General features: G+C 42.1%; 1 protein-coding gene across 1 annotated transcript in view; it reads right to left on the reverse strand.

Annotated features, from left to right (window-relative positions):
• Positions 1–25,222, reverse strand: part of SRGAP2 (SLIT-ROBO Rho GTPase activating protein 2) — a 266,745-nt gene that overhangs the window by 160,980 nt on the left and 80,543 nt on the right. Inside the window, 1 exon segment of the mRNA XM_042463031.1 lies at positions 9,642–9,834. Coding sequence (XP_042318965.1) covers positions 9,642–9,834 — 193 coding nt within the window.

The raw sequence follows: 25,222 nt of genomic DNA on the forward strand, positions 1-25,222 counted from the left end.
ATGGTGAGTATCATCCCTCCCATGTTACTGGGTTGCAAATCCCATTTTCCCTCACATCTAGCTATACAGCAAGGGTTTAGTGGGAACTGAGTTCAATTCTGAGGCCACACATTGCCTCATAGTATAACCAGATACAACTCTGGTTTGCACTTGTTGAACATCTGTGGAACTTGCTGGTAGATTCCGAGTCATACACTACCATAAAATATTTCTGGTAATAATAATATACTAGGTATGATTCAATGTTTTAATTTGATAATACACTCATTTTTCTCTACACAATGACCACAAAGACAGTGGGAATAGCAGTTCTTACATCTCATCACATATTTAAGCATTGATAGGTCATGACTGTAAATGCACAGCTGATCTGTTCTGACATTATCACTGGTGACTTGCTGAAGCAGCTACTAGGGCAGTCAACAGACTGGGAATTAATTTCCTGCAGCAACTTTAGGCAATCTTAATGGTTTAGTTTATCCGACAACAAGGACTTTCATTCACATCTCATTTATATGCTATGATTGTGGTGATGATTTAGGTGGAAAACCACTGGTAATGGACAGATGGCAGGTGCAAAAACAGTTATGTCTGCAAGCATAGACCTTAGAAGGATGACAAACTTATCTTACAAAAAGAGCAAAGGCTAAATAGCACAAAGGAAGACGACACACTGCCTGCCTCAGTCATCACAGAAGAAGCATGTAGTGTAATCAGTCACTCCTTTCTTCCATCCCACTCCGAACCCACTACTTCAGTAGATATAAACCAGGTACTCTGAAGCAATGCTGTTTATGAAACATTGTGGATATGAGAATAGTTCAAAGGCTTTGCACAGACAGGAGATGAAAAAGCCACATAACCTTCACTGCCTACTGCTATTGCTATCCCCTAAACCATCAGGCATGAAGTGAGGTCTTTAAAGGTACTTCCTCCCTGCTCCATCCACATTAGCTTACAATGGCTAGCAATGTTACCACAATAATATCTCCTTGCTCTTGGCAACTTCAATCACAAAACATGGAACATTATCTGGCTTTTTGGGAAGCTCTGCTGGTGGTTAAAGAGCAAGATTACCATGGGTTTTATGCTAGGCTCAGAGCATTGCCACAGCTGAATTCACAGATGTTAAATCTGCTTTTTTTAGTTCCTCAAAAATAAATGATGTCCTCTTGAATGAGAGTTAATTTGGAAGCATGGGACCACTAGCATGATAACTTATATGAGTGATTATTCTTCCTGAACATCTATAAGTGTCAGTGATTGGGAGGCGGGGGAAAGGGACTGCATAATTAGATGCCATCATCAGCAGAAAAATTGACAGTGAAAATAACTTGTACAACAAGGCTGGGCAGCATACAGTCTCCAGGTACTTGTAGGATGCCCTCAGATAATTTTTGCAGCACCCAGCTTTCCCTAACAATTAGCTACTAAAATTCTATGGCAAATTGCATTGCAAAATTTCAGTAGCAAACAATTAAAAGGCATTAAAGGAGTTTTAGCCATTTTAGTTAAAACAGCAATTGCCACTTGCTTTCCTACAGCAGTTTAAGTGAATCCTGGGAAAGTGGGAGAACAACTGTATATAATCATGTATAAGTTGAGGGCAGTATTGGGGCCAAAGTTGGGCATTTTCATATAAAGTGTAGAGAAGTTGAGGGTAAAACTTAGGGGCACATAACAGAGGATGTAAAAGATGAAGCAAGGAAAATGACGCGAAGAACTTACAAATTCCAGCAAGCACAACTGTTTGTGTTCATCCTTAAGGCTAGATGGAGTGAGGTGAGAACTACCCAATCATGACTGTGATGTGTAAGGGAGGTAACCTAACAAAAGTGGGGCTAAGAAAATTACAGTGTCAAAAGCATGTAAAGGCAAGAGTTAAGGTACATTATTAACTCTTATCAAAAAAAAACCATCCCCTTCTCTGAGTAGAGTGTCATCTCAGGAAAACCTACAGCGCTGTGTAAATTTACAGCGCTTTATAAATAAAGGTGGAAGAGAAAGAGAAGAAGAAGAAGAAAAGAAGAAGCAGCAAGCAGCACAGCAGCACACAGCACCCCGTCTCACTACTCTCTTGGTACTTCTTTATTGGGAAGCACCAAACAAGCGCCACTGCTGCTACTTTCTTTCCCAGCATTCAAAAGCCAGAACCAGTGAATGGAAAAGTGAGAAGAGTTGGTCAGTTCTCTTTTAGTTCTCCTCGATGGACTAAGCTCCACCTTCATCACTACTCACGAGAAAGGAATAGTTCCTTTATTTGATAAGTGTTAATGTACAGTACAGCTCCCTCCATATTTGCGGCTTTGATATTTGCAGTTTGTTATTCACGGATTTGATTAATAGTTCTCCTCAGACTGTCTAGGTCCTCCAGTGCAACTCTGTGTCAACTTTAACTAAAAGTGCACGGAAAGACCATTTGTAGCTACTCCGTGCCATCTATGATCAGTGTAGTTGGACATTGACCACAGAGTTGCACTGGAGGACCTAGAGATCCTAGAGAGGTGTCCTCTCAGGTAAAACAGTGTTTTTGTTATTGCGGTTTTTCCATATTCACAGGGGTCTTGGCCCTAACCCTAGCAAATATAATAATAATAATAATAAAATTTATTATATCCCGCTCCTTCCCAAGATCAGGGCGGCTTACAACAAAGGTTAAAAACAATGGTGCCATAACAATAAAAAAGATACAACTACACAGGCTAACCATACAATCAATAAAAACAATCAATAAAAGAAACACGAATAAAAACTTCAGGTTCTATAGACCCCAGTCTGATAAAATGGAGGGACAACTGTACTTACACTGACTCATGAATAAATTGACACAGGTTTTCTAGGTCAATTTTTTACTAAATTTCTAGACTTATAAATGAGGATATAAAGAACTCATAGATCCACCAAAACTGTTCACTTCAGTTCTACAAAATGGAAGTACAGTACTAAAGTACAGCCCGGACTGACTTACGTCTTCAACCACCAAGGAAAATTTCCAAAGGAATAAGAGACCACTGTGAATTGTTGTTGCATGCCTTAAGTTGCTCTGATTTTTGGCAACCCGTCATAGGCTTACTTGGCAAGTTCTTCAAAGGAGGTTTGCCATTACACCTTCCTGATGCTGAAGAATGTGACTTGCCCAGGTCTCAGTGGGTTTCCATGGCCAAGCCAGGATTTGACCTGGTCTCCCAGTGTTCTAGTCCAATGCCCAAACCATTACACCATGCTGGTAATATTTAAGTGCAAATGGAATAGAGGGAAGATAAAAACAAGTACTAGAAAATTACATAATTTTCCACATAGAGAAGGTTATGGATTTCAAATTAGAGAGGTAGATCCTATTGCAGATCCTAGTGCGATCATTTTGTTGTTTTCAAAACTTAGCTATTTTTACATAGGACCCTCACATTTAGCCAATGAAACAAAATTACATTCACAGATAGGAGAAAACCCCCTTTGCTTCAATTATTCATCCAGCACTTCTGAGTGACACACAGCTGCAGCATCACGTAAAACCTGTTGAACTACCTTAACATCCATATCAAATAACACAACTGAGCCACCAACCAGAAGGTAAGCATCTTCATAACTGATATGAGAGAAAATATTTCAACTATGGAAACTGACACTATTATTAGATAGAAGCTTATCCCAGTACAGTACTTATCACTGGAGAAGCAGTTTATTTGAATGTGGAAAAACAAGCAAATAACCAAAAATATTATTTCCTTTGAGGGTACATACTTTGTGAGCACACTGGAAGTCTACCTTTTTGCCAAGTCCTCCACTCTCACTAGAAAAGGGCAACAGGAAAAAATGTTCAAGACACAGTTAATAGTCTAGAAGAATGGAAAGGACACACACTCACAGCTGTCTTTATTAGCTATGCTGGGGGTTAGGCTTTGGTGGTGAATAGCACGAGAGATGTTTTTAATAGGATGGTTTGCATTAAGTATCAGTTACAGGGAGAACAAAAGTGCACCACATCAAAGCAATATAAAAAGGAAGCCAAAGGGTGAAAGTTAATGGCTTTCAGAGAAAAGCCATCTAGTAAAAAGGAAGGCTGTATCTTCCACTGCAGCCAACCATATTCCTAACATAGTTAATAAAGTGCATAATAAAAACAATCATTCAATCACACAATAGTTGACTATTAAATTAAAATTGAGATGGAGGCATATCCAGACAGATTCCTTCTTTACAGAACAGGCTGGGCATTTCCAAGCTGAAATTATTCTGATCCCAAGGGCTATTTTGCATCAAACTGCTATTCTGCCACTCCCTGACAACAAGAACATGAAAAGATTCACACATTGGTTGCGATATTTGTTGAAACAAAACGTCTTCCTTCTTGTCTCCTGCCCCAGATAGCAAGCAATCTTATCTCTGTTCCAGAGATGTCCATCAGAAAGCCAGTCTAGATGTTCATCTGAGACGGAAGGCTCCAGCTAATTTACACATCATTTGCATACTTCACACAGCATTCCCATGAGGCTGGCAAATGTCAAACTACAGCTGCAGTTGGTGTGGCACATATATTCTGCCCCAGATATGAATTTGATAGACATTAATTGAGAGATCTCCAACAACCTTGTCTCCAAAGAAGGAAAGTTTTAACACAAACACATCCAACATTCTTAGGCAGGGGTCGGCAACCTGCGCCCGCGGGCCGGATGCGGCCCGCAAGGGCCTCCCTGCCGCCCCTGCGCAGTCCTGCCGCCGATTGCCGCCGATTTCCTCCGTTTTCCCGCCGTTCCGACCGCCCATTTTGTTTTTCAAAATGGCGGCAAGTCTTGCGTGACCTCAGGATGGCAAAGGTCACGCGAGATTTTGGCCGCCATTTTGAAAAACAAATGGCGGCGCCCTTAGGAGGCCTGGTGGCAGCCCCTCAAGCACTCCAACAGGGCTCCAGGGGCTGCAGCAGGCCTGCATCAGGCTCCACCTGCCCCTGCCCCTCCTCCCCTTATAATAGCAGACAGGGAAAGGAGGAGGAGGAAGGAGGAGAAGCCAGCCGGCCACAAGAGCAAGCCAGAGAGAGCTGGTTTTCTTCCTTAGGGTGCTTTTTTTCCCTTCTATTCTGAATTGCATTTTAGTAGTTATTATTATTTATTATTTATTGGCCCATGGTGTTCATTGCAAAAACTCCTTTCAGTTCCTTGTGCTTCTCTGGGTTGAGACAGTGAGCATGCTTTTTCCCTTCTATTCTGAATTGCATTTAGTAGTAACTTGTTAATGTTATTATATTTATTTATTCCATGGTGGTTTCATTGCAAAAACTCCTTTCAGTTCCTTGTGCTTCTGCTGGGTTGAGACAGTGGAGCATGCTTTTTCCCTTCTATTCTGAATTGCATGTATTAGTAACATTGTTAATGTTATTATTCGTTTATATTTATTTGCCCATGGTGGTTTCATTGCAAAAACTCCTTTCAGTTCCTTGTGCTTCTCTGGGTTGAGACAGTGGAGCATGCTTTTTCCCTTCTATTCTGAATTGCATTTTAGTAGTAACTTGTTAATGTTATTATTATTATTTATTTCCCTTGGTGGTTTCATTGCAAAAACTCCTTTCTGCTCCTTGTGCTTCTCTGAGATGAGACAGTGGTGCATGCTTTTTCCCTTCTATTTTGAATTGCATTTTAGTAGTTTCCATGCTAGTAACCGTTATTATTATTATTATTATTATTATCATCATCATCATCATCATCATCATCATCATCATCATCACTCCAGGGGCGGAGCATGCGGCCCCACCCCTGGAGGGTGGAAGCTCCACCCCCAGCATGTGGCCCTGCCCCCAGAGGGTGGAAGCTCCACCCCCAGCATGTGGCCCCGCCCCCGGAGGGTGGAAGCTCCACCCCACTGTTTCGGCCCCCCAGTTGTCCGAGGGACAGCAACCCGGCCCCCGGCTCAAAAAGGTTGCCTACCCCTGTTCTTAGGTGTCTCTGAATTTCTGTTCTTTCAAGAATTTTTTCACTAATATATTTTCAAGTTTGAAAATATGCAGGGATAGTTGGGTTGGCCATTTAGCAAATTCAAATCTACCAAACAGTGATACCTTTATTGGCCAATTATAAGGAAGATATAGTTCCTAGAATTTTGATAAGAATTTTAGATGGTAGCAAAGAATATTCCAAGTCGCATGCCTCTCATAGGCTATATACAAAGTTATGGTCACACATTACACATATTATAATTCCGAGAACCCCTAAGCCAGGGGGATCAGTAGCAGTACTGGCCAGGGGATTCTGGGAGCTGTAGTCCAAGTGCTCACATTACCAATCTCTAGTTATGTACAGTCCGCCCTCAGTATCTGCAGGGGATCCGTTTCGGAACCCACCACAGATACTCAAACCTGCAAATGCTCAAGTTCCATTTCCCCCAATGGCGGTGCAAGGCCACAGCTGCACCACCATTAGGGACAGAGATTTTGGCACCCACATCTTTCCAACTTTACCCAGGGATAAGGTTGCCTAACCTGTGGTCCAGAGGTGGACATGGAAGGTGGCATCAGCATTGTAGGGCCAAAACATCTCCCTCTGAAACTCCCTCACTCTCTTTTTTCTCTCAGCAGAAGCGCCATTGCAGCTGCCTTGGGGCTCCTGGCATCACCCAGCTGCCCCCTCCTTTTGACCAGGCCGGACAAGGAGGCGGCTTGACGTTGCTGAAGAGAAAAGGGGAGGGGATGGCTGAGCGATGCTAGGAGACCCGAGGCAGCCGCAGCAGCATTTCTGCTGAGGAAAAAAAAAGAGCAAGGGAGCTACAGAAGGAAATATTTTGGCCCCACAACGCCGACATCACCTTCCATGGTCACCTCTGAACTGGAGCGTAGGTAACTGAATCCATGGGTAAAGCTGGAAAGATGTGGGTGTCAGAATTTCTGTCCCTAATGGCAGCACACCATGTACACGCACTGCCATTGGGAACAACATGGGCTTGCTGTCCGTGGATACACAAGTCCGTGAATCCAGAGGGCCTACTGTATAACTCACTTCTTTTCTGTTTCCAAAACTGATTTCTTATATCGGGATGAACAAAGTGTTGTCCTCCAGATTTTGGACTACATCAGCCCTATCAACCATAGTCAATAGTGAGGAATATTGTTTTAGTCCATCTAGAGGGGTGCACTTTGCCCATATGAAAAACTGATATCGTCCTACCTAAAATTCCATTCCACCTAAAATTATCCTACCTCAAATTCGACCTATGCAAATAAGCATAGGTATGGTCAACGGAAGATGTTTATTTCATTTATTTATTTTATTTATATGCTGCTTTTCTCCCAGAGTGGAATCCAAGATGGCTAACAGAAGAAATCAGTTAAAACCTAACAATCTAATTTTAAAAGTAATTAAAACAATCTAATTTTTTTAAAGTATAAAATTATTTTTAAGAGGGTACAAAATCTAAAAATAAATAAACATACCTCAATAAGAAGCCTCCCTGAGAACAATTACATATTGAAAGGCTGAATAAACAAAAAGGTTTGTCTGCCAGGAAGGGCATTCCAGAGGGTAGGAGCAGCCACTGAGAAGGCTCTCTCTCATGCCCTCTCCAAGCAAGCCTGTGATGATGGTGGGACTGAGAGAAAGTCTTCCCCTCTAGATCTTAAGACTTTGAGTCTCTATACTGGGAAACAGGTGGGATATAAATACATATAATAATGATAATGTAATCAAGGCAAGTGCCACTGTAGCCAAATCTCAAGGAACAGGCACTACTAACATACTAGTTTAAACTGGGCAAATGCCCTCCTGGCCACTCCTGAAACCTGAACATCCAGGTTCAGAGTTGTGTCCAGGAGAACACCCAAGCTGCAAGCCTGAGATTTCAGGTAGGAATCATACATTTGGAACAACAACAACAACACTTTCCCCATCTACATATAAGTGTGTATAACAAATATTAAAACTGAACCCTGAGGGGGTAACAGGGACAGTATTGGAAACTAGATTGTTTTCCAGTTTAAAAATTAAGCATATAACTCATCTGGACCATGGGGTAATGGTACCCCAGAGAAGTTGAGATTATTTTTTCTACACTAGTTATGAGATAAATAAGAAGGAAGAAGGTTAGTGTGTCTGGCTCACATTATAATTTGCAGCTTTTTCCTTTAAGAAGAACTGTCCTCAAGACAGCCTCTCCATCTATTTGGCAAGGGACACGAGAATGAATCATGGTCATAGATATCTTAGAATGGGGTAGGCAACCTTTTTGAGCCGGGGGTCGGGTTGCTGTCCCTCAGACAACTGGGGGGCCGGGGGTGGAGCTTCCACCCCAGGGGGAGGGGCTGTGTGCTGAGGGTGGAGCCTCCACCCTCCGGGGGCGGAGCTTCCACCCCAGGGCGGAGTTCCCACCCCGGGGGCGGAGCTTCCATCCCGGAGGTGGAGCTTCCACCCCCAGGGGCCAGGCCACCTCCTCTTTGCTGGCCCCTGATGGGGCCCAGGCCCCTTCGAGGCCAGGAAAAAACCGGCGGGGACCACCAGCACTGGAGGCCTCCCCGTCTTTGCCTGCCCCTGACGCCAAGGCCCGTTGCCTCCGCAAGAGCCCTCCTGAAGGGCCCCAGCGAAGGCAACGGGCCTCTGACGCTGCCGTGCAGGAAGCCCTCCTGGAGGGCCCCAGCGACGGCAACGGGCCTCCCAGAGGCCCGCTGCCGCCGTCAGAGCCCTGGTGCGCCGCCATTTTTGCCCAAAATGGCGGCGAAAGGTCACGCAATATTTCACCACCATTTCCCCCCCAAAATGGCGGCGCCCATAGTGGGCAAAAGCTGCAACCGGCGGCGGCAGTGGCAGGAGGAGCCAGGGGCCGGCTTAAAGGCCTCCGCAGGCTGCATCCGGCCCGGAGGTTGCCGACCCCTGTCTTAGAATCTCTTTTTTCTTTTCTCTTCTTTAAACCGACTGGCTGCCAGGCATAGACAGCAGAGACTTCAGGATGTTACTCTATATATCCCTGTTGGATTTGGAGGCCTGAACTATACAAAGTGGAGGATTCTCCATTTAACACACATACACAGAGATTTTGCAGTATTCATAACACATCCATCTCACAGTCAACACAACCAACAAGTCATACTGCTTCATGCAGTACAAGATTACCCAAGCACTTCTCACTATTGATGGTGGTGCATTTTATAAGAATAGAAGAAGATGACACTGTTTAATCATGGTTAATAGGTGGAATGTGCTGACATCACTTGCATGTGTCAGGTCCTTTGAAATAAATTTAAAACAGCAATATGCTACAGCATGTTGGACTGCAACTTCTATCATCCTTCACTACATCACTGCACTCCCAAATAATTTCCTAGAATGCACCATCTGGAATAGAGGAAACCAGTTATATACAAATACCAGATTTCATAGGAGCTGGTACACCTTTCCATCATGCAAGTCTTTAGGATTTGAGCACAAGTGCTGTGTGATTGCACAGTTCGCATATGCTGACACAACACATGTTGTGTTCCCATCAAATTTGAAAACAAAGAGTGGGACTATTTTGCTTCTGCAGCCCAGGCAAAGGGTGAAGTGAAAATATATCATGTACTTTGTCACAATATTCATAAAATGCTGGATATGCACTTCAACAAGCCAACTCCTTCCCATCTTTACTGCTCACCTCCCCACGCCCTAGCCCATAGAGGAATACTTTACTTGAACTGCTGGTCTTTGGTGCTCCTTGTTTTTGCCAGAAAACGTTCTGCCAGCTTCTCCAAGTTCCGGGAATAATCCATCTCGATCTCTGCCTTTTTCCGGAAAAAATCCTGCAGGTCCTGAAGCAACTGGACTCTAAGCTCACATTGCTGGTCAAGACATTTCAGTTGTTCAATAAGCTGGGCTCGAATTTCTGTAAATGAAACGCAAAAAGTAACAGTTTAAAGGTGCAATACTGTGGATAGTGTGATGGATTTAAAACTGGAAAGACTGTGTTTGAAACCCATTAAGTCGCAAACCTATTAAATGATCTTATCTCACAAGGAGGCTGAGAAAAAATGGGCTGACTCCATGGATGCTGCTCTCACCATTTTAGAGGAAGGGAAGAATATGAATACCATATATAGTACAAAGCTAAATTTGTAAAAGGTAAACACATCAAGGTTAAAATGGTCCCCTTGCCTCTCTTATTCCCTCTGGGCTTTAACCAAGCTCAGTTTCAGGAAAATCTTCTAGTTGATTAACTGAGCTGACAGATAAGAAAAATAATGGCAATTGTGTTTTGGACACAAGTGGACAAAGGATAACAAAAGCAACCTGGAATCTAATACAATTTATTTACAAGGAAGTCTTTTACTGCTAAAGATTCCATCAATCAGCAGTGTCAAGGACACATTTGGCATTCCCAACAAAAATGGTCACTGTCCAAAAATGTACTGAATCTGTCTAGATAAGGCCGCAGGGCTGGTTAAAACTGCAATTCCCGGCTGTTAGCTCAAGTTCCCTCTAGGGACTCTCCATCAAATTCCTTTGCAGGCTATTCCTAGGGCAAAACCAAAGCAGTGATCATGCCAGGCATTCCCAGAAGACACCAATTTGGGACTATTCAATTAGACACTGGTTTTCCAGCTGCGCCACTGCAATTAAATGAGGCACATCAAATTGAGAATACTTTTCCACTGGAAGGTACAACAGATCTTCATTTTCAATTGGGAAAGGTCATAGGAAAGACAGTTTCATTTTTCATGAAAAGGTTGCCTTTAAGCAAAATTTGCAAGCTGATGCCCTTTGTCTGCACAGAGTGTGTGTTAGTCCTGTTAATACAGGATTTAAAAACGAACAGACTGCCAAATGTTTTCTGTAGATTTTCCAGTGCTTACAACTGTCTTTAGGGATATGCAGGTATATTTCTGACCCTTGGAAAAACTAAAGTTGATGCTTCAAATAGCATCAAATCTAGCAACCATAACACCTTAATTAATCAGTTCCCTACTTCTTGTCAGCACATGGTACTTAAAGAGGCTTAAGGCAATTATTACAATGAAATTCTTATTGTATTACCTGTGGCTACTGTTAGTCCCAAATCCATGAAGGAGCACACCAACCCCTCCCTAAGGCTCATTAATACTGTATTATCAAACTACTGTATATAGTTTCCTTCATGGATGCTCAGATACCCAACATGTTATATGCTATAATTGCTGAACAACATAAACTAGTAAATGCAACGCTTAGTATTCAGTGCACTTCTTTCTTTGTGTATGATTGTGGATCATTTGCACAAAATTCAAAGGGATTGTGTCTTCCAGAGTGAGAGGCATTCCTCAATTATTTTACTTCTAAAATGGCCCATTTAAAAACACTAGGGCTGCCAATTTCCTTTATTTTATTTATTTATTTTATTCTCACATTTTATTCTTTCTGCTGTGCAATCATTACAGTCTGTGCACATTTTTAATGATTTGTAACATTCCACAACATTTTTTCTGAAAATTTCATTTGTGCAAAAAAGGATTTTGAGCAGAGCCCCCCCCCCCCATTTTGCACAGGAAACATAGAATATAGTTTATTCAGGAAGATTTCTTCCTCCAGAAGCATTGGAGGATTGCAAAAAATCCAGTAAAAAACAAAAAAACAGGGGGGGGGGGAAGGCACCAGTGTGTTTAGTTCTCATTCAAGGACAAAAAAAGCCCATCAGAGATGAGGGAAAAAATCCATTCTTTATGGCACTAGAAAAAATACACAGAGAAGATAAAAATTCTGCCTCTAAACAGTCACTGAATGAGAGTGTATTCAGCCAGCTTGACCTTAGGAAGGGAACCCACATTACACACAGATATTCTGAGGCCCAAATTTTAACTTTTATGAAAGGCTAGGCTGAAAAGATAATGTGGCGAGGAGATTTCTGAACTGGGTATTGTTGAGGTGATGGTGGTGGTGTGCCTTCAAGTTGTTTCTGACGTATAGCTTATTGTGGCCCCAGGGCTCTGATAGAGAAGACTAAATGTCTCACAAAACTAAAGTTCCTAGAATTCCCTAGCATTGAGCCAGGGCAGTTACAGCAGTCTGTGTTTTGGACGCATGAAAAATCCATTGCAACAGATGTGCTGTTCCATACTGTAAATTCATCTTCTCATCTACATTATGAAAAACTGTTCAGAAGCACAAACATTAGTATACAACTGCATGAAATCATCATGTCCTTTTCAGCATATGAATAGTATAAACCATTAGTCTTCCCCATCCATAGACCCAAGACCCACATTCAACCTGAAATTTCTCCATGGGAAATTTTAAATCTTACCATACATATCTTTTCCTCCCTCTTCTACCACTCTCCAGGCTTCTCTTTCTGTTCATTCCACCATCCCTTTTCTTGAGAAACTCAAGTAAGAACTTGAGTATTAGGGTACAAACTTCAGAATGCCCCAGCCCTGATGGCTAGGGTTATGGGAAGTGTAGTACAAAAAAGTAACTTTTCCAAGCTCTGGTCTGAATCACTACAAGCATGTTAGGGGCTGATTATTCAAACAACAATTTATCTTATGCTATACTTCACATGCTACATAAGCCAGGGGGAAACACTAAATCATATTGGTGACCCATTGTAATTTTGCATGTATCTGCTACATCAGTACTAGTATTTTGCAATAAATCAACACTATGCTTTCAATAAGAGGGAAAGTAACAGCTGATTGGATTTCTGGCAATGAGGAACAATAGTTCATTGAAGACTCAAGTACCCATCTGGAAGGCTGAGCTACAGAAGTGCAATTTTGCTCATGGATAATTTTTGCCACGTTTTTTTCCTGTCTGCAAAGAAAATGAAGTCAAGAATGCTAGAGTTTCCTGAAACTCAGGCTTTTCTGAGGATATACAATGTCTTCTTGTTGTACCAATGCTGATATAAGCAGGAAGGCTTTTCAGCCTTTGGCGAGAACATACAGCAGGTTACTTGTATTCAGAGATGAGGGATAGAAATTTCTGTGAAAATTTTTCCAAAACTTTCTGGGGGGAAATTCCAGTGCACACTGTCTTTGTCCCTGTCTCCTTGTGCCTCCCCCCCCCCCCCCCCTTTCCATGTATTTTTGGTGCAAGATTTTCCATACTATACATACAGATGCACACACACACACTGGATCTGGTTAGATATGATATATATATTCTATTGTGTATTTATATCTACATCTACATCTACATAGCGATATTATTATTATTAACCTATATCCCATGTTTCTCCCAATATAGGGAATAAGGTGGCAAACAGCAAATTTAACACAATACAATTTAAAAACAGTACGATCATATTAAAATGTATAAATATAAATTTTTTAAAAAAATTAAACATATACACACACACATTAACAATGAATACACATTTATTAACACATACACATAGACACATACTATAAATAATAATAAATAATAAAACTTATTTTTATCCCGTTTTTCTGTGACAAGACAATCAAAGCGGCTCACAACACATTAAAATATCCACATTCAGCATTGTCCCAAATTCCCCCCCCTTAAAACAGGATTAAACATGATACAATTAAAATAGGAGATTAAAATATCTATTAATAACACAATAAAAAGAAAAAATATAGCGAGGACAGAGTGGTGGGCTAATACACAATGTGAGGGGCAATCATTCTGTGGCCGGGCACCTTTATTCAGGAAAGGCCTGCCAGAAGAGATCCGTCTTGACAGCTTTTTTAAAGCTGTCTAAGCTGGCAATTTGACAGATCTTGTCCGGCAGGCCATTCCATAGTTTGGGAGCAATTACAGAGAAGGCCCTCTGGGAGGTAGCAGTTAGTCTGGTTTTTAAAGGCTGTAATAGAGTCTTCCCAGATGACCTGAGTGTGTGGGGCAGATTATATGGGAGCAGGCGAGCCCTCAAATAGGTTGGACCCAAGCCATGTAAGGCTTTAAAGCTGATAACGAACACCTTGTACTGTGCCCAGAAACTAATAGGCCACCAGTGAAGAGATTTTAGGACAGGTGTTATTCAGTCACTCCTAGTTTTCCGGCGACCAGCTTGGCTGCCATATTTTGCACTAGGTGAAGTTTCCGGACTAGGCACAAGGGTAGCCCCATGTAGAGCGCATTACAGAAATCAAGTGGTAAGGTTACCAGTGAATATACAACAGTTTCTAGGTCCTTTACTTACAGGAAAGGGCGCAGCTGGCAGATAATGTAAGTGTGTGTGTGTGTGTGTGTGTGTGTAGTTGTCTGGGTTGTTATACTGCAACTGCAGCAATCAAGCCTTTAGTGAAATAGAATGTTCAACTACTACTACAGATATTTTTTTTCAATTTGAAAGGGAATCGCTAATTGATGCAAAGACCATATATGCTATTCTCTTTACATTATTCCAGCTATTCAATCAAAGTGATTTCTGCATAAAGCTTTTAATGTTTTTGAATATAATACTTAATTCAAACACACCGAATCAGATAACATTATTCAGAGAATTGAAAAAAATTCCAGAAAATCTTCCCACTTCTATTTTCTCCAGCACACCTGCAGCAGTGAGTACATGACAGCACAACTCACAGAAAAAAGGCACTGCCAGTGTGATACATAAGCTCATGGAATTTGTAGCTCCTAAACTATTACCATTGTGTGTCTTGAAGTCATTTACGACTTATGGCAACCCTAAGGTGAACCAATCACGGGGTTTTCTTGGCACGATTTTTTCAGAGTATATTTGCCACAGCCTTCCTCAGAGGCTATGAGAGCGTGACTTTCTCAAGGTCACTCAGCAGGTTTCCATGGCTGAGCACAGATTCAAATCCAGGTCTTCAGAGTCAGTATCTAATGCTCAACCCACACTGATCCCTCCATTTAATTTTGAATTTCCGAATCCTTTTTTTATAATCTAGAAGTTACAGCATGACACACACAGAGGGCTAATGTGGAAATGGTACGTTACAGTCTAACAGCAAAAAGGTTACAAAAATATAAGCCACAGAGAAATGGCTAGAATATATGGTCAACAGCCTGGCTGCACAAAAGGGCAAGATAAAACCAACATAATTTGAAGGGGGAAAAAAAACATTCCTACAGCATACTGAACACCATGCTTCTAATGAACCCTACAGGTACTAAGAAGCCTTGTGTATGTTTATCTGTTTATTTGTTCATGGTACCTTAGTAGGAATAAGAAAATTGAAGATTTTTTTAAAAAGTCAAAAAGTTCCAGAGGTTGAGGTGATTTTCTCAGACCTATAAAGAAATATCTGCCTGAATCTTATTGGTAGTCCCAATGAGTCAACTCATTGAATCAGCAGTATTTACTTACATGCCAATTCACCATTCTACAGTTGATTTAGTGGGACTATGTTTCTATTTTCCTGTCTTTACTACATTCAGTGCTGAATAGTAAAAACATCTGTGAACCTGTGCAAGAATCATTGCAAATCATCATGACACCCTCCTCGTCAGTAAATTAGAAAGGGAAATTCTTCTCGCTCCATATTTTAACTGCCTTAAGATCTCTTGTCAATCCAAAGCAAGTCCTCATCAATATTCTAAGACAGCATTAGCCTTAGACTGCAATAAGTGAATTCATGAAGCACTAATTACTTCAGTACTTAGTTCAGAATGGATTCTTGCTATGACTGTACTTTGAAGATCCATGAAAGGGACACACTCACTCAAGCCGAGGTTAAGAAGAAGCAGCAAGTTAACCAGGTCTGTGTCCACAAAAGTCAAACCAGGCATAATGCCAACTCTTTCATTTATTAGTGCTGCTAATTATAATTTAGTAAGCCAACATTAAATCCAAAGAGCAAACTCAGTGCCAGATCAGACATGTACTATATTTTCCTTTGTGCTACAATTCATAGAAATGTTGGCTTGCCTACAATTTATAACAATACTGATGTAGATAGGAGGGAAGAAAGCCTACATTCCCTTTGAACAGTACTTTAATTTGCAGCCTACATGTGGAGAACAAAGTTCTTGTTCATTCATACATATAAAAGCCCCCATGCAGACACCTGAAGGCATTTATGAGGTTGCTTTTGGCCCAGCGGAAATATCTGGCAGAGGATTCAAATGTATGAACCAGCACCCCTATGTGGAGGACTACCGATACAGCCTGTACCATTAATGCAATCATCCCTCAAAGGAGAGCCAGAATCACATGAAAGGGAGAAACAATTTGAGAACCCCTAATGGATTGGCACAGGTTCTAATAATGGATGCCTCTATCGAGATCTCACCAGGCTAACAGTCCAACAACAAACACTGTAGGTGAGTAACACCCTGTCCATGGTAGCTACTAATCCAGTTTGGAAAAAGTTGAGACAGCATGTAGTAATGGTGTTTTGACATCGGTGCACGCCTTTGCTGAGGCAGATCTCCTCCTATTTAATCCTGCATCCTTTTTAATCACAGGTTTTAATTAAACATACAGTATCTTCTTAGACACGCTACAGCTTAAGCAATTTACATATTTTATCACAATTTAATTTGCACCCAAGAAAGCTCATAAAAAGGAGCTTGTCAAACAGACTTCCTGCGTGTGGTGGCCTCAAAACCCTTTTGTTTTGTTCTAACAAAAATAGCAAAATGCAGGCATATGACTAGCATCTTCAATTGTATTCTCTTGTATGTTTTGTAATATCTCTCCTGATGAATAAGCCAGTGGAGCTTCAAAAGCTTGCACCATGTATATTGTGCATTTTGGTTGACCCAAAATATTTGGTGGATTTTTGATGATACTGGACCTAGCAGGCTTTGTCAAGCCAAGGTTTATAAAGGCTGCCTTACATGGCAAAAAATGTTGCAGCAACTTTATGCCTGATTATCTTTGAAAAGCTATGTTTTAGCAAATCAACAGCCTAGTTCCATCAAAGAAAACCTCAACTAGATGCAACTGTAGAAAAATGTCAACTGTCCTATAAACAAGACCCAAATCATAATCACACTACATCCTGCGAATATTTCATACATTTAGATAATGAACTTTCTTCTTCCTCTTTTAATTCAGTAGTCCTTTACCAGCCAGATGTGCTTATTCCTGAACCTTCACACACACACACACACACACACACACGGGGGGGGGGGGGGAGAGAAAAAGACTGCTGTTGTGAGAATGTTAACAATAATCTCAGGAATCTGAAGAGAAATTAAATACCTTTGCACTGTCTGTTGTGCAGGAACAGAATTGCAGGGGTCCTCATGATTTGCCTTTTCATCTCTTCTTTTTCATACCTCTTATCTCCACTTTAATCTCCTTAACACTGCTCATACAATTCGGCATCTGGTTTAATCATTCTCATAAAGAGGGAAGATGTTGTACTATTTTATATCTAGCATTTCCACATGGATTTAGGGCATCTGCTATATTCACAAGACTGGAGAACAAGCATTACTACTAGTAGTAGTATTATACTGTTGTTGTTGTTATATCATCATCATCATTATCATCATCGTCAGTTTATATAGAATAGGAAATTAAGTAAATTTGTCAATTCCACAACAGATCAAGTGATTAGAAGAAATTTGCTGTAGCCAAAGGAACAACCACACATTTCTAAATCTGAGTTCAAAAGATGGCAAACAGGGCAAATTTCAGCTGTTGGAAAAGCAGGAGTAGAGGGGAAAGAACAGAAAGAATGTGGGCAAATAAACCTGCTTGTACTATTTTCTAAAATGTGACAGAGGTTTCAAATATCCCCAAGCCACACTAGGCCCATAAGCCCCTCAAACTCCTTACCTGACTGCAATCCTATTCCTAAGCACTTAGTACACTGCTACAGCAGTACCTCAAAAGCCCAGGGCCCCAGATTCTCTCTCTCTCTCTGGCTTTGCTTCGCGAACGAAGATTCAGGAAGGACTCATCCCGCGCTTTGTACAAGCGCGTTGGTGACTAAAAAGGCCAATCCAGGACAAATAGGTTCGGTTGCAGAAAGCCAAGCGGAAAGTCTCCTTGGGTGATGTTTCCAGGTTGTGGTTCTTTCTGCGTTGTCGTTTCTCTTCGAGACTCGTTCGCCGTGAGCTCTCAAAAAAGGCTGCAGCATCGTGGATAGTGCGTCTCCATGCCTCCCGATGTGAAGCCAGGGCGGACCATTGTTGGTGATCAATTTGGCCAAGCCTGAGATGTTGTTTCAGGGAGTCTTTCTATCTCTTCATTGGGGCGCCCCTCTTATGCTGACCTGTGGCTAGTTCACCGTAGAATACTATTTTTGGGAGGCGATGGTCCTTCATCCTAGAAACATGTCCTGCCCAGCACAGCTGCATCCTCAATAGCATGGCCTCAATGCTGGTGATCCCTGCTTGCTCAAGGACCGCAACATTTGTCACATAGTCAGTCCAGTGTATATTTAGAATTGTGCGTAAACAGCGCTGATGAAAGCGTTCAAGGAGTCGTAGGTGCTGGCGATAGGTGACCCATGTTTCAGACCCATAGAGAAGAATAGACAGTACAATGGCTCTATACACACTGATTTTTGTGCTTTGCCTCAAGTGTTTGTTACTCCAGACTCTTTTGTGAAGGCTTCCGAATGCACTATATGCCTTTGCCAGTCTATGATCGATCTCTTTATCAATCTTGGCATCTGAGGAGATGATGCTTCCCAGGTAGGTGAACTGCTGGACGGACTTAAGCACAGATGTGCCTACAGTGATGTGGGGATGGTAGTATTCTTCCTGAGGTGCCGGCTGTTAGAGAACTTCCGTTTTCTTCAGACTGACTTCCAGTCCAAAGAGCTCTGCAGCTGTTGCAAAGCAAGATGTTAGGCGCTGCAGAGCTGCTTCCGTATGGGCAATGAGGGCAGCATCGTCAGCAAAAAGCAGCTCACGGACTAGATAGTTTAGAGTCTTGGTGCAGGCCCTCAGGCGGCTTAAGTTAAACAGGTTACCATCAGTACGGTAACATATATAAATGCCGTCTTCTTCTTTGAGATCCCTTTGGAGCATCATGCTGAAGAAGATTGTAAATAGAGTTGGAGCGAGAACACAACCTTGTTTCACACCATTAGTTATTAGAAGGGCTCCGAGAGAGCATCGCCATATCTGACTTGGCCTTGCTGGCCTTCATGTAGGATGATCATTTTGAGGAATTTGGGGGGGCATCCTAGTCGTTCCAGGATCTGCCACAGTCCTTTTCTACTCACAGTGTCGAAGGCTTTGGTGAGGTCAACAAATGTTACATAGAGTCCTTTGTTCTGCTCTCTACATTTCTCTTGCAGTTGTCTAAGAGCAAATACCATGTCTGTAGTGCTCCTATTAGCTCTGAAGCCACATTGGCTTTCAGGGAGAAGTTCTTCTGCAATAGCAGGGACTAATCTGTTCAGCAGTATCCTTGCAAGGATTTTTCCAGCAATGGAAAGCAGTGTTATACCTCGATAGTTTGAGCAATCCTATTTTGCTCCTTTTTTCTTATACAGGGTGATGATGACTGCATCTCGGAGATCTGATGGCAGTTCACCCTTTTCCCAGCAACTCACAAGCTTGAGGTGGAATTCCATCGATCCCGGCAGCCTTGCCATTTTTCATCTGCTGTATGGCCTTAACAGTTTCTTCCAAAGTGGGAGCTATGTCCAATTCCTTCTTCATCGGTTGTTGTGTCATATGTTGAATAGCTGAGACTATTTGGTTGGCACTAAAGAGGCTTTGGAAATGTTCAGCCCATTGGTTCAGAATGGAAGCTTTATCTGTGATTAGTGTTTGACCATCTGTACTGTATAGGGAGCTTTGGATCTGATATGTAGGTCCAAACACTGCTTTAAGAGCCTCATAAAATCCTTTGGAATCACCCAGATCTGCACAACGTTGTCTTTTCTGCTAAATTGATCCACCACTTGTTCTGAATGTCTCTGAGTTTTTGTTGGAGTTGACTACATGCAAGGCAAAAAGACTGCTTTTTTTACATGCCATGATGGCTGGGCGAGGTATGCCTGGTGAGCAGTTCTCTTCTTTGCCAACAGCTCCAGGATCTCTTGGTTGTTTTCATCAAACCAGTCTTGATTTTTCTTGAGGGAGAACCCTAAGGATTCTTCCGCAGATTGCAGGATGCTGTTTTTGATATGTTGCCAAAGCACCGTAGGAGAAGAGTCTACAGGATGGTCTTCAAGGTTTGTTTGCAGATTTGCTTGGAAGTTGTCTCTCATGGCAGCTTGTTGAAGATTGTTGACTTGGAGTCCCCTCTTTAGGATGCCACCCCTCTTAGGTTTGAACTGAAAATGAAAATTTAGTTTGCATCTTACAAGGTGATGATCTGTTTGACATTCTGCACTGGGCATCACTCGGGTATGACGGACATCGCGAATATTTCTCTGGCGCAGTAGGATATAGTCAATGAGGTGCCAGTGTTTGGATCAGGGATGCATCCAGGTTGTCTTCAGGCTATCTTTCTACTGAAAGATGGTGTTTGTAATAGTCAGCTGCCGTTCTGCACAAAACTCTAGCAGGAGGTGTCCGTTACCATTACAGTTTCCAACACCATGCTTGCCTAAAACACCTTTCCAGACTTCGAAGTTCTTTCCTACTCTAGCATTGAAATCACCAAGGATAATGATTTTGTCTTCTGCAGGGTCTTTTTGTATAAGGTGGCGTAGGTCTGAGTAGAATTTGTCTTTCTCTGCAGGGTCGGCTTGCATAGTTGGGGCATATATACTGAAGAGAACAACATGTGGGAGGCGTAAGGAGATAATGCGATCACAGTGTCCTGTTGGCAAGGTTTCGAGTTTGGAGGCAATGGAGTTTTTGATCATGAAGCCTACACCTGAAAGATGTTTTTCAGTTTTGGGTTTGCCAGACCAGTAGAGTGTGTAGCCGTCACCGTGTTCTTTAAGGCTGCATTCCTCGTGGAGACGAACTTCACTAAGAACAGCGATGTTGATTTTAAGTCATGACAGTTCATGGGCTATTAGGGCAGAACGATGCTCAGGACGCCCACTATCTGCAGAATCTTGCATGGTTCTGATGTTCCAGCATAGTCTGTTTGCACCTTTGGAGGCTGGTGTGTGCCTTTGTCTTTGACTGCAGCAGAAGATGCCCATTGGCCATGAGCTTTCTTTAGGCCACCTTTTCTAGGCCCCTCTCCATATGGAGCAAGCAGTGCTCTCCTTAAAAAAGGCTGCTTGGTCATTCAGGATGCTGCCGAACAAGACTGTCATCCCCGGTCAGTCTCAAGCGACCAAAGTCCTGAACCGCCTGTACGCAGGGTTGGGTCTGCGGCTTCCAGTGCATCTTTACACCTTCCGTTTCGTCCCTCGCCTATCGCTATAGGGCTTTTTCGGAGATTCGATGTATCCTTCGAGCCTGTGCAATGGATTTTTTGGGTGGAGCGCAACGTGCACAGAACTGGCTTCACCCTTTAAACCAGAGGTTCGTCTGCTGAGGCCTTGACAAGCATGGACGGTAGGTAGCAGCGAGGTCCTCAGGTCGTAGGTTTGATTAGAGTTTCCTCCTCTTAGATCAGTGGTAGGCAACCTGCGGCCCGTGGGCCGGATGCAGCCCGGCAAGGCCTTGGGACCGGCCCCCGCCCGGTCCTGCCGCCGATTGCCGCCGGAGCCTTTGGCCTCTCACGTGAGGGCGTGGGGGCCTTTGGCCTATCAGGAGGAGGCGGGCAAGGGGAGACAAGCGGCAGGCAAGGGGGGCAATTGTCTATACAAGCCTCCGAAACATGCATTTATATTAACTTTTTTTAAAAAATCAGCAAAATTTTTTGCGTGTCATCCATTTTGTAAAAAAAAGTGTCCTCCATTTGAAATTTTTTCCTACATTTGTCCCAGTTTATTTATTTAATTAATTTTTTAAAAAAATATTTATTGGCTTCGGCCCCCCAGTTGTCTGAGGGACAGCAACCCGGCCCCCGGCTCAAAAAGGTTGCCTAACCCTGTCTTAGATGGTTGACCTTACAAGGTTAGACGAGCACCATATGCCCAGGTTTGGGATTAGAGTTTTCCTTCTCCTAGGATGGCTGCCATAAGGCTAGAGAGCCCATCCTGCCCTTTGGCGCTCTTGGTCAGACCCTTCGGTTGTGACCTGTCTGGCATGGGAGGCCCTGCCGGTGTCTATTATACCACCGCCAGCATAGCTCACAACAACATTAGGGTGCACAAGCCTCTCCCCCACGACAAGGGGGTGTCCATGGAGAGGTCCCAGATCCACTGCCATAGCAATATCAAGAAGAGAAAGACTTCCTTTTTTGCTGGCACTGTCATGTGAAGTAAAAGGGAGGTATTCCCCTCTTCACGTTGCAATCTTAGCCAGGATGATGTAGGGTGTGGAATGGAAGCTCCCTTTCAAGACACAAGAGTCCTTAATATATGCATGCATGAATTCATATTCCAAACCAAGTAACAGCAGACTCTGGTGATATCATGAGCACACAGCTTGTATGTACTCCTTTCTGGTCTGAGAAAACACACGCAGAATCAACCACTAAAGCATAATTTCTTTTATTACACATATTTATAAAAAATATTTTAAATATCCTTTCTGAGCTAAAGGGGTTTGGCAAGTGACAAATGCATATTGCATTCTATTATGAGCAACCAAAAGGGAGCCCTAGTCTATTGTGTCCTAACGGAATTTTTAAAAAAAAAACAAAAACCAAAGAGTTCTGGGAGGAAAGCCAAGATTTCCTTGGCACCAATCCACCTTATCACAGCACAGGACTTCCAAGATGCTTTCATTTTAAAAAAAAATTCTAATCCAAAATGCTAAACAATTTTACATGCAAAACTAACTAAAGACACAAAACATTCCATATCTAACCCTTCTTCAGAATACTAAAAAAGAAATAGAGCCATTTCTCTCAGCTTTATGGACCAAATTCACTGGCACTCTTGACTCTGGGAAAGGTTGACAAAAGTGAGTTTTGTGCCTTTCTGACACAAGAGACAATCAAAGGGCTGTATTCAAGGGCCAAAAGACCTGCGTTTCCCCCAACTTCATGTCTTCCTATTCAGACAATACAGGCCAGGATGAGCCAATCTGGATGCCTATCTGGCAGTCCCAGACTGATCGCGGTCCAGAAGGCCCTTATGCTGATCCAGTTCAGCTGTTTGCCACCGAGTTTTCAGGAAACTCCACAGCAACAGCTGGCAGACCAATGGCCCTGTATGCCCCTTACCTGCTGTTGCATCCGTCCCAAAAGCCCTCACTGCAGCCTCTGATGTCAGAAGGGGGTGCCTGGCCACGTGGGTTCAATTAGGCACCCCGTTTCCACCCTTAAGCCATGGCAGGGGCATTTGGGACAGACACGATTGTGGCAGCAGATGAGGGACACACAACAGTAGTGGATACATGCACTGTGGTAGGCAGGCATGTAAACATCCTTCCATTGCTGCACTGGCCTAGGTACTAACCTTGGTGGAAATCGTAGGCAGGTTACCCCGTGATATCCTGCCCATCTATTTAGGCCCTAAATGGTCAAGCTGGTAATTGAGGAATCCATAATGTCATCTTTCTCTTCCTCTTCTTCTTCACCAACATTTTGCATGGCACTTACCACACCAGGTACTGTGTGTTTCTCAGAAAAATCTGCAGTTTTCCAGGGGATAAAATGCTCTAAATAAAGCATGATCTAATTTAGAAGGCTCCTTTAACCCATATTTGTTAAATATATAAGTCATTAAAGTTTTTAATGTCTCAGCTTCATGTTAGCATTTTGAAGTGAAATAACTGGTGAAAAGTGCTTTTAAGCCTATGCACAATTCCTAGGAAAAATTACTTTAAAACTATCTAGCTTGTATTGTATTGGTGTCCGCTCATGGTTACTAATGAATCTTTTCATTACAATCCTCTTTGTTATGAACAAAAATTAAACATTGGGAAATTCTCCCTCTACATCACTAAGCCATACCTCAAGCTCTCCAAAGAGAACTGGCTCTTTCTCAATGGCTTCCTGATATTTTAGTTCAAAACTGACTAAGCAAGGGATGGGCAGAAAGTAAATCCAAAACTCGGCTACTGCCAATAACCAAACATGCAAGAGACAGTGTAGGAGTTTCTGGTGCTGAAAACAAATTCCTAGGTTGACCATACACACAGGGGAAAATCTCTGTCTGCTTTCTTGAGCCACTATGCTGCATCTGACTATGGTTGGTGGACCTTGGAGATCTAGTGAAAAAACAGAGTAATCTTACAAGTCTAAAGTCTGTGCAGTCATGGCTAAGTTATCAAAATTTACAGCCCTCAAGTGAATTAATGTAAAGCTAAGGATATAAAGGTACCCAAACAAAACAGAAACCCCAACTTTAATTAGTGGCGAGGCTAAGGTGGTATCCTTTCTCTTTCAAATGACTTGGCATCAGGGCAATAACAAAATGAACACAGAGCAACATTTGTACAGTCAGCTAAAGCAGTAATTTTAGATCCTAGAGCTCATCTGAAATGAGTCTCTAAATTACAGCAGAAACTTCTGTCTCATAAAGCTATAATTAACTTGTGTTCTGAATGTTATTCATGTAGAACATACAATAATCCAGCATTTTGCCAGTTCGTTCCTTAAATTAGACTGTTACACTTTAGTCTAAAAAAGAACTTCAACTTCAAGTTATGAACAAACCTAAGCAACAAAAGCTTGCAAAAGACAGGTGGGATATCTCAAATTACTCAACCTCTGCTCATAAAAAAGACTCAAAGAGAGGGTATTACTGCTTTTAATGGCAAATTCAAGCTGATGGGAGCTGAGAGGATTGTAGTCCAAAAGTATGACACACTGACCTGAATCTCTTCATTGACATACACTGGTGTAACCCACTGTCACACAGTATAAGACTTTTTTGTTGTTGTAGTGATGCACACTGAGGCACCAAGAACACAGAAGAGAAAGCCATCTCTATTGTCAGAAAAACCTGCCATGTCAGGTCCCAAACAGTTCTGGAGCTAGTAGATCTGCTTTTTCCATCAGCTTCTAATTCCACTATCCACCCTACTTAACAATTTATTCCTGGTACTGTATTAAGGAAAGTCAAGGAAGACAATGCAAGAGAGGGGTTACAACTGAACATTATGAAAACAAAAATAATGACTGAAAATGAATCTGTACTATTTTAGAATGGATGATTAAGATGTCAAAATATCAAAGACTTCTATAGCTTGGCTCATTCATAAATCAAAACGGGGACTGTTGTCAAGAAATCAGAAAAATAAGAGTTGGAAGGGTAGCTATGAAGATCCTAGATAAGATCTTCAAGTATAAAGATATATCATTGGACCAGTAATGTTTTAAAAAGCTTCTTGCAAAATACAGGACAAGGAGGTGCGTATCTATCTATCTATCTATCTATCTATCTATCTATCTATCTATCTATCTATATCTTCTATCACTTTCA

The sequence above is a fragment of the Sceloporus undulatus genome, chromosome 4 (assembly GCF_019175285.1).
Source record: "Sceloporus undulatus isolate JIND9_A2432 ecotype Alabama chromosome 4, SceUnd_v1.1, whole genome shotgun sequence".
NCBI classification, from domain to species: domain Eukaryota; kingdom Metazoa; phylum Chordata; class Lepidosauria; order Squamata; family Phrynosomatidae; genus Sceloporus; species Sceloporus undulatus.